General features: G+C 40.1%; 1 protein-coding gene across 5 annotated transcripts in view; it reads right to left on the bottom strand.

The window, feature by feature from the left end:
- TRIM55 (tripartite motif containing 55) overlaps nt 1-15606 on the bottom strand; it is a 74611-nt gene that overhangs the window by 6013 nt on the left and 52992 nt on the right. The window contains exon 14 of one of the 5 annotated variants that reach the window (XM_039525164.1): nt 14131-14221. The exons of the other annotated variants lie outside the window; for them this stretch is intronic. Coding sequence (XP_039381098.1) covers nt 14131-14221 — 91 coding nt within the window. The remainder of the gene's footprint in view (nt 1-14130; nt 14222-15606) is intronic. 5 annotated transcript variants of the gene reach the window in all.

Here is a 15606-nt window from a genome sequence, read left to right as displayed (position 1 = left end):
AAAAGGGAAATTCTTAAATTCTACTTCAACCCCCAGAGAAAGTTGTTGCTTGTATAACTCAACTCACTTCCCTTTGTAACAGCAGCCTGACTGTGCGCTGCAAAACTATACTGTATCATTATGATATTTCAGGACAAACTTTTCAGCTCCAGTGTTCATTGAAAAAGAGCTTTTAAAAATAGAATGGTAGGGAGAGACTTTCGAAGGCAGAAAGGGGAGTCTGGCACACAACTGAAAGTCAATGGAAGTTGGGCAACTAACTTCCCCTTGTGCCTTTGAAACACTCCTCTGTCACGGGGTGTACTGCTACTCAGAAAAAGGGCCGCTTTCTCCAGGTCGTAGCAATCTATACCATATGCCTTTCAAATGGTGTCTTAAGTCGATTCAACACTTTATAACGTCTTCCTGTTGCTATTAAGTAATGAACCTTTATCTGAAATTTATCTCCTAGACTAGGGCTCTTTCTGGGGGCAGGGATTGCGTATTTATACAGTACAAAGCATAATGGGGTCCCATGCCTTGATTGGGGCCTCTACTAAAAATAATAATGAATAACTAAAACATTCACTTCAGATCATATTAATCACATTAAAGCAATTTTGGAAACATGCTAAACACCTAGGATATGATTCAGACTTTCCTCACTGACTTCAGGAGGCACTGGATCGTGCCCTCAATAAACACCAGGAATTCCTATTGGGACAAGTCATGATCAGAGCTGAGCACCTGGTCTTAATTCAGGTTTTACTCAAGCAAAATTATAGCAGAAGTCAACAGGCCATATTCTGAGAAATGCTGACCAGCTGCAACTCCTACTGAATTCAGCAGCTGCTCAGTGCCGCTCCAGCTCTGGTACACACAACTTGCCTGAGTAAGGATTGAGTAAAACTAAGAACCTCAGGGTTTATTTAATCTGATGAGTTGCAGGTACTCAGCACCTCTCAGGATTCGGTTCATTGAACACTAGACACAAACACCAGTTAAATCTTTACAAGGTTCACATTAATACAGGAAAATTGACTTTGTCCTGTAGTTGTTTGATTTATATGGGGGGAGGGCAGTGGAAAGTGGATAGACCGCTAGTGCATATTAGTTACCTGGAGTATTTCAAAGTTTTACATTCTGCTTTCTGCTTACAGCCACCAACCAGTCTCCATATCATCCACACACAAAAACTTCAGTATATCATAAACAAGCTTTACTGGAATTAAGAACTTTGTCGTACTTACCCTTTTTTACAAAGTCAGTAAATAACTATTTTTTTGGTAGCTGTGCATATTTTTGATGTTATCTAATTATGTAAAATCCTGCTTTCTTCTACAGATCTTTGCTGTATTGTTACATGGGCACTGGATTGTGTAAGGTTACATTAGGCTATTTGCAGAATGATGTAACATAATGAGAAGTGAGGGGTGAAATAGCTTCATCTCCCTAAGGATATAGAAACACATCAGATACAGAGTAGAATTTGTTATTGTGCATTTCCTATAGGGTGACCAGATAGCAAGTGTGAAAAATCAGGATGGGGTGGGAGGTAATAGGCACCTATATAAGACAAAGCCCAAATATCAGGACTGTCCCTTTAAAATTGGGACATCTGGTCACCCTAATTTCCTACCTATACATCTCTGCTCTTTTATATAATACCTAACACTCAGTAAAAAGCTTTCCTTAGAATGCTACCTATGACATTAGGGCTTCAGTGTGACAGCCAGTTTAGTAATCTGCAGTCTCCCTGCTGCTTTATGCAGGCTGCTACTCGACAATTTCATGTCCCTCCAAAGACTATATTCATGGCCCAAGAGCAAAAAAAAAAAGTGGCCTACATGAATAAAGCAGAAATCAGTATGTTTTCTTTACACTGAGTGAAACTCTTCCTGTGCAGAAGGCAGCTCAAGGTCTCTGTGCCTCTTGCATTCATTTAAGACCTCAAAATAGTCCCAGCTATGCCCTGTTTTGAGGGATTTAAGTGGTGCATAGGCCTTGAGCTAGACCTCTGCATAAGAGTGAAGTTCATCCATATTGGCCATGTGGCTACACAGGAAAATGCAGTTCACTGACATTTTAGAATATGACTGAAATCATGACTTTTTTTCAGTTTTTAAATCACATTATCCCTTACTCAGACAATCAGAGGGAGTTTGCTTGAGTAAGGATCAAGTAAAACATCTCAGTATTTGACTTTTTTTTATTGCTGCTACTACTAAGGCAAAATCTCCAAAATAACCCATTTCCCACAGTAACTCCATTAACTGAGGGGTATGCCTGCAAAGAAAAACCCGTGGCGCTGAATCTCAGAGCCCGGATCCATTGACTGAGGCTCACAGGGTTCAGGGCTAAAAATAGCAGTGTAGACATTCCTGCTCAGGCAGGGGCCCAGGCTATGAAACCTGGCAAGAGTGGAGAGTCTCGGAGCATCTGCTCCAGCCCAAGCGGGAATGTCTACACTGTTATTTTTAGGTTTGCAGCCTGAGTCCAGTGTGGCTGAGTCAATTGACCCAGGTTCTGAGACACGGTGCTGTCGGTTTTCTTTGCAGTGTGGGTACAGCCTATGGCTCGTAAAGTGATCCTGGGCCAAATTCCTCTCTTTGTTTCATTGACTCAATGCAGGTTGCTCTGGATTTACACTGATACAGCAGAAGAAAAATTTGGGCCAAAAGTTCTAAATCTGACCTTAGAAAGCTGTTTCTTAAGTCAGTGTGCCACTGTCTGCTCTCAGTTACCCTTGAGCAACTCCACTGACTGCAGGGTGTCTTCTGCTGGCTTCTCTTGATTGCGGGGTGGAGTGGATTGCAAGGATGTATGTTTGGGGAAAAAGTGGAACTCAGGAAAATGAGCAGTAACAATACATGCATCCTGCCTCTAAGGGCTTGTCTAGACTAGGAAAATGAGTGGTGTGTTAATTAACTAGTTTTAACTAACATTTTTAAACACCATTAGCACCCAGTGTTGACAAAAATGGTCATGCTTAAAAACATGTTAATTGGTCACATACCCATCCCATAATCTGTAGGCTCTGGTTGGTGCCTCAACTGTCAGGTCCTACACCTCTGACACTAACCATATTCAGGTAGTGAAAATAAAGGGCATGCAAGAGGTTATTTTTAAATAGTTTAAACTTTAGTTAAAGAATGTCTGTTTATGCAACATAGCTGCTTCAGCAGAATACCTGGCAGCGATCACCCTTATCACCATACTGCTTCAAGATGAGAGATTGCTTTTATTAAATGTCTCCTTTAAAAAAAATAAAACAGGGTGAACCAACAGAATATTATCTGAAAAAAACTGTTCAGCTATATATGGTAGCAGACAGCATATGAATAGGCAGACTCCATCAATTATAATCCTAGCTGTGTCATTCTTTGAATGGTGGCCAGTAGTATACTTTAAAAGTCCATCGGGACTTAATGTTTTACTTGAATGGATTTTCATTACTTACAATTAGTGCTGTGTGGCAAACGGATAATGCAATGTCACTTACTCAGGATCTTAACAATACCAAATTTAGTTCTGAGCAAAAACTGTTCAGATTTCCTTATTTTTGCGTAGGCTGCATACATTCCCTGCAGAATATTAAGTAAACCACAGGTCTGGGAGTCTGACCAAATGTTGAAATCAGTTCTGGGGAAGAGTATCTTAAATAAAAGCTTCCTTGTGTTGGTATTGTCTGAAAGGTCTTTTGGGACAAACAAAACCCTTCATTTCACTTCATTCCTAATCGATCTCAATGCCTCGGCCAAAATCTAATGAAAGCACACCCTTTTAACTTTCCATCCAGCTTCTTTATGTATAACAAAGACGTTTACTCTCTCTACTGAGAGCAATTAGCTTTCAGTCTGGATCAAAGCCTAGTCTTGCTGTCAGAGAAAACAGAAAGGAAAAAATTACAAGGAAGAGTGGGTCACAACTCCAACTTATAAGTTCTAGGGCCCTACTCACTGGGAGAAAGTGAAGGAAGCAGTTTTACAAAATGCAGGTGGTTCAAGCTGAAGGGTCTTTTCTGGATTTACCCATCCATCATTCTTTGATACTCCCATAGTAAATCTCTGGAGCTTTTCTGGTTAATCAACTTTCCCTGATCATTTCTGGTCCTGCTCCTTTTCCAATTGTACCAGAGACTAGTCTAATAAAAACACTTTTAAAAATCCTCTAACTCCCTCACCAGCAATGAATGAGTACTGATTGCCAATGTGAGAAATCTAGTACTCACACTAGTGCCCACCCTCAAAGATTCTCTCTTCCTCCACTTTTCTCTCCCAGCAGATAAGCAGGGAGAAACACCCAAGAACTGAATCAAAATATACAAAACCTCTAAGTGTTACCTTACAGGATGTAGCCCATCTAATTCCAGCCAAAAGAAAACTTTCCTACCTTGCTGCAGGGATAGGTAGAAAATCGAATAGTGGATCAGTCAAGTTTGGCTATGCTGCCTAGCTGTTCCACTGGGAAATACACAGTGCTGTAAATTAAAGATTTTTTTAAAATGGATGCTGTGGTAAACCTGATGAATGAGACACCCCACCAATTCAGATTGTGACTCACCCAAGAATTTGATTCATTGTATCAGATAACAGAGCCAGCATAATTTATGGGGTTTATAGACACAGCATGCTTTGAAGGTGTGAATGCTAGTTTAACTTAGTCATGAATGAATGACTTAGCTGTGTTATTGTAAATATGTTAGGGGTGGCACATAAGAGCTGTGGACATGTTGCACATTCTATGAAGGCCAGAAAAATACCGAGAGTGCTCCAGGAGGAAAACAACTTGCTGAAATGTCAGCTGAAGCAGCAAGTTCTAATTTCTTGGAGCTACTGTGCAATGGAAAGAGAAAGTCCAGGCACAGTTAAACATTTTTCTTCACCCTGATCTCATGTTTCTATATCTTCTCAGCTATGTGCTTGTTGGTCTGGATCTGTGAGTGTAGGTGTTTTCTCCTTGCTAGGACAGTGATACCAAAAGGTGTTCACACCCTAAGAACAATAATATAACTCAACTGATAACACTATCACTTCTTAAACAGATAGATGGGGCCTATTATAGTACCCCTCAGTTGGGTGTGTCCTTTCTCTGTAGCCTTCCCCGGGCTCAGTTCTTCAATAGTATAACAGAACCTATCACAGTACCCCTCCATTGGCAATGTCTGTGTAGCTCTCCTCAGACTCTGGTCCTCAGTCTGACCAACAGGGCCTATCTCAGTACCCTAGTTCAGTGACTCTCTACCTTTCCAGACTGCTGTACCCCTTCCAGGAGTCTGATTTGTCTTGCATAACCCCAAGTTTCAGCTCACTTAAAAACTACTTGCTTACAAAAATCAGACATAAAAATACAGAAGTGTCACAGCACACTGTTACTGAAAAATTGCTTCTTTTCTCATTTTTACTATATAATTATAAAAAATCAATTGGAATAAATATAATACTTACATTTCAGTGTATAGTTTATAGAGCACTATAAACAAGTAATTGTATGAAAATTTAGCTTGTATTGACTGCACTAGTGCTTTCTATGTAGCATGTTGTAAAACTAGGCAAATATCTAGATGAGTTGATGTACACCTTGGAAGATCTCTGCAGACCCCCTGAGGTACATGTACCGCTGATTGAGAACCACTGCCCTAGTTGGCCAGCTTATGTGTGAAGGTTCCTGCTCTGGGATGGAGCAGCACCCCAGGCATAGGCGCTGGCTTCCTCATTTCCCTGGGGGCGCTCAACACCCCACTCCTGCCTCTTCCTGCCCCCACTCTGCCTCATCTCTTCCCGCCCCCATTCTGCTCCCTCCCCCGAGTGCACCTTGCCCTCGCTCCACCTCCTCCTCCCCAGCACGCTGCTGAACAGCTGATCATAGTGTGCAGGAGGCGCTGGGACTGAGAGGGAGGAGCTGATAGGCAGAGCTGCTGGTGGGTGCTAAGCACCTGCTATTTTTTTTCCCCATGAGTGCTCCAGCCCCAGAGCACCCATGGAGTTGGTGCCTATGGCCACAGGGCTTCCTCCTTGGAGACTCTTTGCATGTCCTTTAGTCCTCTGACCCCAGCTCTCTAGCTGGGTCAGTCTCAGTTCAGCCCCCTTCTCGGGGGTAACAGTTCCACATACAGTCCCTTCCCTAGGCCTGTCTAAACTTCCTTCTCTCAGGGTGCAGCCACTTCCCCACTGGCTGTTGGGGGGGGACCCAAGCCCACCCAATACTCCAGGCCCTAACCCAGGGACCTTCTAAGTAGCAGCCACATGCCATGTCCCTCTAACTGTGTTTCCTTCAGCCACTTCCCCATGGCCTGTATCTTCCTTCAGTCCCATCAGCCAGCCAGGAACACCTTCCTTGCTCCCCCAATCCCTGCCAGAAGACTGAATTCACACTGTTTCTGCAGCTCCTTTTATATGAGCATGCTGAACCCTGATTGGCTGCTTCCCTGCAGCCTCTTTCTGATCAGCTGCATCCCAAGCAGCTGCTTTAAGCTTCTCCTCTATTGCTCTTTTGGGGACAGGGTGTGGCAGGACTGACAGCCTTCTAACAGGGGGTCTCTGGGTCTAATATACCCCATCAGAATGATAAACAGCAACATCCATCAATAAACCATTTTGTAATAGGTACAGTTGGGTGTGAACTATTGAATAGTGAACAATAGCTGCTCCCTTTGTGTACATAGTTACTGCACCATTAGTAAAAATCATCCCTAAATTTGTGTTGGTTTGTGAAATTGCATGTGCACATCCACCTTATCCCTCCATTCTAATGTCTTGGGCTATTCTTGTGAGTAGGCAGGCACTGAAATATCCAGTATGCTGTTAATTCTTTCACATTTCAATACTTGCTTGTTCATAACCTAGGGAGGGTGAGCAGCAGGATGAAGCAGTGTGTAAACACAAGCTCACAGTCATAATTATCCTACTGTCAAAGGGAATTTCAGTGGTACACATTTGCAGCCAGGTAGGCTAATATTTCAATGCTCACCCACCTGTAATGGGTACACATCACCAGCATGGAATCATTTGCTGTTAAACAGAAAAGCTGACGTATTTCACAGGATTAGGATGAGATCTACACAATAATTTTTCAAACAGGTGGGCTGTGCCACTGTGAAGCGAATCTGCTGTGATATGATGTATAACAGCAGCAATTCAGCTGTGATACAGAAGAAAATACTTTTTTTGAAGGTGATAATTTTCCTTTCAGAATATTTTTTATTAAACAACCAAATGAGAAATGCCCTGAAAAGGCAGTTTAATGGAGATCAGAATTCAAGTCTGTTCAGCTTTTAAATTAGGTAATTACAACAATCTGAAAAGAGGAAATCATTTTGTCCACTCTGTGATTCTTATAATCTATTATTACTTGAAATGGAACAAAATTGAAATACCCACAAACAAGAAGATACCGGGTACTCATGACTAATCAGACAATTCATGGACCCGACTATTAAAATGCAAAACTTCAGGTGTGTTATTTGCCACTCAAATTAATAACAAGAACACAGTTGTCTGAGAGCTGCTCTCAATGTATTGTCACCACGACTTGTCACCAGCACTACTGAATCACACAACTCTCAGGAGCAAGGGGAAACAAAGATGCTAAGAGATCAGTCAGGATTTTCCTGCATTATTTGAATGTGTTTGTTAAACGAAATCTAGCAGTAAGCATAAAAGCAAAGTGCAAAACAGAAATCTAGAAGAAACCATCCTAAACTAAATCTCAAAACCAAATGGCCACTGATCTGAACTTTAAAACTAAGACCCATCTCTGCAATAAAGTTAGAGAGAAACAGAATCATACTTTTTGGAGTGTTTTTCGCCTCTGAGTCTTCCACACCTGATATTTCCTCTGTTTTTGCTGTACAACTGAAATGCACTACTGAAATTCAGACCAGTAGAGAGGAGCCTCAAAACAGGGTTTAATTGTCACTTAAGCAGTGCACAAGTCTACTGCATAGGAGGGAATATCACTTACAGTGAACTGATCCCTCTGATCATTCAGCTCAGTCATTTGGCATATTATATATCTATCCACCCATCTATCAGTCTTATTATAGAGCTATATACAAGGCTATTCAGATCCACAGGGCAGAGCTCAAGTCTGCTATTCTGTTCTCCCTTTATGCATATCTCATGCTGATGCTATGTGCATGTATTCATATAGAGAGAGCAGACTAGTGGAGCTGAGAGCTGCCTTGAGGATCTGGCAAGATGTTTTTTTGCCTGTATTAGGGTTGCTGTTGGGGTCCATTAAAGTTCATTCTGGTGAAGAGAGCATGTTGGAATCAAGATATCATGTGGCACTGAGAGGAAGCCTTTGCCTCTAGATGTTTTTTACATAAGATCCAGTCCTCCAAAGCTAAACTCTCATGAGTAAGTCTTACTGACAATAGTATTCCCATTGACTTCAAAAGAACTATTGAGGTGAGCAAGACTTGGAGAGCTGAGTCTTGATATTATGGCAGGGGGGGTGGGGGGCGAAAATTATTTATGTCTTCAGCAAAGGGCTAAAATAATTCTAAAGGATCACTCCACTGGAATTTAGAATGCCCCTTCACAGAGTACATAAATACAACAGAAAACCAAAGGTATAGGAGCAGTAAGTCAGTGTGTGATCTCACATTTCTTTTAATAATCTGTTTTGTCCATGCTCTGTCTATATTGCATATTTAAAATACTTTTACATGACTAGCAATTAGCTAAATCATAACCAATTACAGACCTCTCTGACATTTGATTTAATACTATCTCATGGGCAAATATATTGAGGATCCACAGCTGAAAGAAATAAAAGTATTCAGCAATGGGGGCAGATATAACTACAAGTGTGTGAATACAGAGAGAAATGTCCCTATGGTAATTCTAGTTGATAGCATAAGGTTACAACCAAGTAATGGAAAATTTTAAAACCCATGAAACAAGAATAACATAGGTCATTCAATTAGCATTTCTCTCCCCAAACAGCTCAATCTTTATTACAGGTTATATCCTCACAGAATTACAGCACTGTAGCTACTGACTGCAAAGGGAAATGAAATCAAGTACGGTTTATGGATGATTTAACTTGAATTCCCTTTTCAGCTAGACACGTGGTTCAGTCCCTTTGAACTATGGTATTTCTTTAGACTCTTGGCTCTATGACATGTTGCTAGTAACTCATTTGGACTACAAAATATTGTACGCTCTACCTCATCTTAGACAAAATAACTAGAGGAACCAGAGACCCAGACAGACACTGATCCTAAAGTGCATGGATTGGACCAGCTATCAGATATCTGCATGAGTAAATCAAAGGAGAGAATTTAGACCCCAAAAGTCAAGCTTCTTTGCCTAAAGTTAGGTAGCTAGATCCATATTTAGTAACATAAATAAGTAGTTTGATGTTTAGAAGTACTTAGCACTTACTTCAGTGGAAGCAGCAGATATACAGCACCTCTGAAAATAAGTAGCACTTATATAAGTGCTTAAACAGCGATTTAGATGTCTAACTTTAGACACCCACCTTTAAAAATGTTTGGCCTTAGGCTTTACTAGTAATGATGGTAAGCCTGTTCCCCTGGTATTTGGATCAAGCTTTTGGTTTGGCATATGAGAGATATAGGGTTCGTTCACAAAATTTGGATCCAATTGCTGACTTTTGAATACAGTACTCCCAACGTCAGAGGTGTTTGTATCCAGATTTTTTTTCCTTTCTGCCCATCTCCAGGGCCAGATCCTGGGCCTCATACAGCAAAGCATTTAATTAAGTACTTTGGTTTTATGCTTAACTTTGGGTACATGAGTATTCCCACTGAAGACACCGTAGTTCGGGGTAAACAACCTATGGCACGCGTGCCGAAGGCGGCACGCGAGCTGATTTCCAGTGGCACTCACACTGCCTGGGTCCTGGCCACCGGTCCGGGGGGCTCTGCATTTTCATTTAATTTTAAATGAAGCTTCTTAAACATTTAAAAAACCTTATTAATTTACATACAATAGTTTAGTTATATATTATAGACTTATAGAAAGAGACCTTCTAAAAATGTTAAAATGTATTACTAGCACGCAAAACTTTAAATTAGAGTGAATAAATGAAGACTCGGCACACCACTTCTGAAAGGTTGCCGACCCCTGCCGTAGTTAATGGAACTGTTTAAGTCTTTCACTGGACCAGGGACTAAGAGCTTGTCTACACAAGGAAATTGATTGGAATAGTTATTGTGGAAAAACTGTGTGTGTGGACTCTTCCAGTATAAGTGTCTATATACGCAGTTATTCCAGAAAAGCTCTAGCACTTTAAATTTATACCTTATCTTACTTCAGAATTGCTTCCCTATGTAGACAAGCCCTCAGTTTTTACTCAAACTCAAGAATAGGACGGCTAAAGTACGGAGACTTGCATTTTATGATCTGACTAGTAAACCTTATTTATTAAGGACCCAAGACTGTAAACATAACGCAGCAATACCCATCTTTGCCTGTATGATATACTGACAAAACAGAAAAAATCTACTTTGGTGTATCATTTAAAAATACAAAGATGCCAGCTTTTTAACTGTTTAAAGAACTCATGATCTTTACTGCATTAATAAGCACTATAAAATGTTATATTGTGCATGTATGACAAACATGAGCAATGGTGAATTATCACTTGGTTTTTGCATACTAAAATTCCAGCACTGTGAGAGAAGTGCAGATATTGATACACAAAACAGGCTGTTATTTGTACTTTATCTGTATAATTTATGTTAAAAGATGCATTGATGTGGTAGTAATTTGAATAGAATCTGACACTGTGAGTCTCTCAATTAAATGTACAGAACAGTTCAATTTTCATTTATTTCTGTTTGTTTTTTAAATTTAGATATACTATTACAAGAATATATAGAGCGTATTTATGCTCATGGGAAATTAAGCATGAGAATAACATTATGCTCTTTTTCTTATGGTTTATTTTCTTCAAACTACCTTTTGAAATTAAAAATAATTAAATGCGGAAAGCTATCAGCGTTTGGGGTTTCAGGGCATATGGTCTCTCATGGCTCCTTGACTATTTATTTAATCAAGCAATAAGAAGTGGGTAAAGGATAGGGACATTTTGGTCTCTAAGGTCATTTGCATAAAAACTATTTTATCATCCATATGTAATTACTTGGGTTATTCTATTCTTGGCACCTGTTCTTTATTTTTCATATGGGAGATCGGGTTGCTGCTCTTTGGACCACACTATGTTGGTGACCATTGCAACTGAAATACAGAAATTATTCTAAACTAATTATAATAAAAATAAATAAATCCAGATATGATTTGTGGCCTACAGGAAGTTGTATAATTTACCACTTTCAGTCTATTTTAATAGGGTATGTCTATTCAAAGATGCATGTCTCTCTCAGGTGCAGTACTCAGGATTGTGGCAAACTGTCCTTAGGAATTAGTAAAAAATGTTACTGGTCTTGGAGGCGATCCCTTTCTTCCAGCAGATACACAGGAGGATGGCCATTACTTACACATCAAGAAAATCCTTCCAGATGCCGGAAGGGTTGTAGTAAGTAGCAATGAGAGTTAGGGAGGGCTGTAAGAGATTCAGTTATTAGAAATAAAGGTAGCTGGGCTTGAGAAGAGACATTGTGAAATGATTAAATATCAATGGAATATGGCAAAAACCTGAAGGATAGAAACCAGAAAGGATAGATTAAGTTGATGAGAGTCTGGACAAAGCAACGAGTTACATTAACTCCATTGGAATTATACAATATATTTATCAATAATTTGAGGAGGATATAGTGGCAGGGATGAGATAGATCCTTCCAGTACTCTGTATAAAAGAGCATGTGGAGTAGAAGAAAAACTACCCAACATCACCCACTGTGATCATTTATTCACGAAGGAGTAAAGGATTAGCAACTCAAGGGCTAATCCATTCATTCCAGTCTGATGTAGAAGTTGTATCAACAATACCTTATAGCTAAATGGTATCAAAGGTGGCTGCTAGATTTAATATCACCTGGGCCACATGGCTTATTCATTTCTAGGAGGAGATCATCAACAGTGCTACTAAATCTGTTCATTTTCCATATCCAGATCTGAAATTAAGCTAACCAGAGTCAAGGATATATCTAGATATTATCAGAGTTGCTTTGTTGTAATCTTCTCAGTAATCACTCCTAAATATGGGAGATTAAATCTCTGTCAGTAGCTCGCAAGATTATCAGTGTTGAATGACAGTTTATTGAACAGGATTTAATCAGTGCCCTGTTGAGCACACCTGGCAACTTACTCTCAGAGAGGGCCCAATGTTTCCTCGCTGGTCTGAACCAGACAAAATAGACATGATCCAGATATGTGATATGGCCCAATGCAATTCAGCACTGCATCAAGCTATACTGGCTGAAACTGAAACCTAGAAGATGCTGCATTTGACCTCTGAGTGTATTGCTCTGAAATCTCAATAGCTGATTGCTCAGCCCAGATTGCTGGATGGAGGCAAGCCACAAAAGGTCTGCTGTTCAAGTTTCACAGAGCCTGTGATGGAGGCATAGAATACCTTCTGTACCTTTAACAGCAGATAAGAAGATAAAGCTTCAAAAATTTCAGTTGCTCAAGCTCTGCCAAGACGTCCACCACCAATGTTCTGCTCACCTTCTATTTCGCTTTATTCGTTGCAAATCATGTGTAAGCCATGGTGCCCCCAGAGTGAAAGCCAGGCAAGAAGGCATTTGGGCTTACTGCATGGGTGGTTGCAAACAACATGTATTGCAAAATTCCACCTGGCCTTTGATACTGTGATCTGTCGGCAAACCAGTATATCCAATAGTTTACTAGAGCTCGCTGGAATTTTCAGGTTCTATTAACAATCCCATCAAAATAAATCCCTCATCCAAACAGGATAGAAATATTTCAGCCTCAGGTAGGAATTATTTTGCTCCGTGTTATTTTCAGGACCAGATTAATTCCCTGGTCTACCCCAGCTTCTCCTGGCATAAACTCAGGCACAGAACAACAGAAGCAAAATGTTGACTGGGAAGGAGGCAACAAAGGAGAAAAATAGCTGCAACCTTCCATCTGTTGAAGGTCTAAGTGGACCTGCAGGCAGGCAGGCAGAACACCCCAGAAACAGACAGTGTTGGCAGGGGAAGGGGACATAGCCAGGGTAGCAAGGGAATGAGCAGTTTCAATGAATTCCTGTTGCCCTCCCATGCTGAAAACCCAGAGAAATGTTGGAGTGGAATCCCCCCAGGGGAATAATGGCCCAGTCCACTGCAGAGAGTACACATTACACCTACTGTGTTGGCAGGGTTGAATCTGACTCACATGTTATTCTAAAGGAAGATAATTTTCCTTCCTTAACTGTGAGAAATAACACTAGCCAAAAAACTATTCAGTCCAAAGACTTAGTACCTTTTCCAGAACAGGCCAGTGCCCAGTGCTGTAAAATGTACGACTTGATATTTTATTATGGATCTGTTCTCACCAGTAGTGTTCTTATCATTGGTGACAACAGGAGTTACACGCATGCACAGAGGGGGGAAACTGACCCAAAAGTACTCAGCCTCAGGGACCTCAAAAACTAAACCAAAACCAAAATAACCCCCAAAACCCCTAAGACAAAGTGAGAAAGATGTATGACAAAATGGTCTATGTCCTTACGAATGACAATTGTTTCTTTCACATAATAAATAGTTTGCTGTCATGAGCAGGTAAGGAGCAGAATTTTAAATCTATATGTAGAGTCTTTCATTTGCATTGTAGCTCCTAAAGAAACCCCTTTCCTCATACAAGTGATACCTTTAAGACTGTAACAAAGCTCCCTACTCATTGGGTAAGTTTGCATGACTATGTTATACAAAGATCAAAAAAATATTGGTAGTTTGTTGTTATTATTGATTTATAGTTTCAAATAGCTACTGAAATGCCTAACAACAACTGAAATATGAGCCCATGAGTTTGATGCAGGGTTTCTCTCATTTTTTAATCAGGGATATTTAATTTTCAACCATGCGGGATTAAACTCTAGGATGGCATTTTGAGAGTGTGAGGAGAAAAAGCTTTAGGCAGCAGGTATTATAAGCTAGCATGGTTCTTTTTAGATGGCAGAAAGAGAAAAAATCTTTTATAAACCACCTAGAAACATCACCAGAGAAACTACTTGTGCTGTTAGTTAATGGTAAAACAAAACATTTCCTACCCATTAAAGTAAAAATCATGTATTGAATCTGACTCCAGAGATGATGCAGTATGATAAGAAAAGCCAAAACTGATATGCAGAATGCTAACTCCTGTGAGGAAATAAGAAGAATGCTTCACTAACATTGTCATAGTAAACTGAGCTGGTCTACAGCGGGTTTGGTGAAGAGATTCAGTTTTCAGAACACTTTTTTCAGTTATTCTTTTACATGTCATTATTTAACTTAAGAGATTGGTGAAAACAGAGACATGATGAATATACCCAGTCTTTATTTGGTTTATCAATGACTCTAGAAACTATGCCAGATTGGTCTTTGTTAAAATCATAGGCAGGAAACAAACTAAAGTTTGCCTACTTAACATGATCACTGCCACATGGCAGAGGCCATTTTACATATGACCTTGCCATTTCTCCTAGTCCCAGAACTGCTTCACCACTCTTCCACTAAAAACACATTCCTACCAGCCCTTCTGACCTACAATACCATGACTACCCACCTTCCTTTGTGGATCTCACCCATAATTCCTCCCGGCCCCAGAACCACACCCCCATTATTTGCTCACCTGCTATCCCTCCAGCAGTGTACATACACATCATACTTATTTCCAACAACTATTGAAACATGATAACCAGTGCACAATGATTCGCAACCATCAGGAATGCTCACAACTCTAAAAAAATATTCTTTCCCCCTTGTTTACTCTTGTATTTCTACTTTCCCTAATTGCTTCAGTTTGCTTCGTTGGTTTGCTTGAAAGCCATTGCAGTAGGGTTTCCAAAAAGTAGAAGTCACATCAAACATTTATTTCTGCTATTTTACTGCTCTGGATAATAAGGGACTGAAACTACAGTCCTTACACAGGCAAATCTCCCACTAAGATAAGTAAATGGGCATTTTACCTGAGTGTGGAGTGCAGGATGGGGCCCTAATTCTTTGTAACAGTTCTGTTGAAACAACAGCAACAAGCAGTTTCACTCTGAATAGTGCCTGCTTTTGACATCTTGTCTGGAACACACTTAAGCCAACATTGTCATGGTAGGTTTCATAATTTAAAAAAATATTTTTAGTCTGCTCTTGTTCACAAATAAAGTCCTGTAGAATTCCTGGAAGGATTAACACTGAAAACTGTAGTTTAGCCTTCATTATGACTGACACCAATGAAAATCTTTCCACTGAATTCAATGGTTATTGGATTGGGCCCTCAGTCATTAGAGCTTTGTCCTCATATGCCATATCTGAATGTACTTCTCTTTCTTTATCTTCCCCTCCCACCACACACTGGTTTATTGTTGTAGGGTTGCTCATGAGTGCCAAACTGCTGACACTGATTTCTTTTTTATTTTAAGAAAAAACATAGCATTGAAGTATTTGCTACATCCATGCATAGGCACACGTGTACACAGAACACACAGGCATGCACACAAGTAATTTTCAAAAACAGGAGGTCTACATCTTCAAAAACATACATCTCTTGA

This window comes from Mauremys reevesii, linkage group 2 (genome assembly GCF_016161935.1).
Source record: "Mauremys reevesii isolate NIE-2019 linkage group 2, ASM1616193v1, whole genome shotgun sequence".
NCBI lineage: Eukaryota > Metazoa > Chordata > Testudines > Geoemydidae > Mauremys > Mauremys reevesii.
This window is presented reverse-complemented; position numbering and strand designations above follow the sequence as displayed.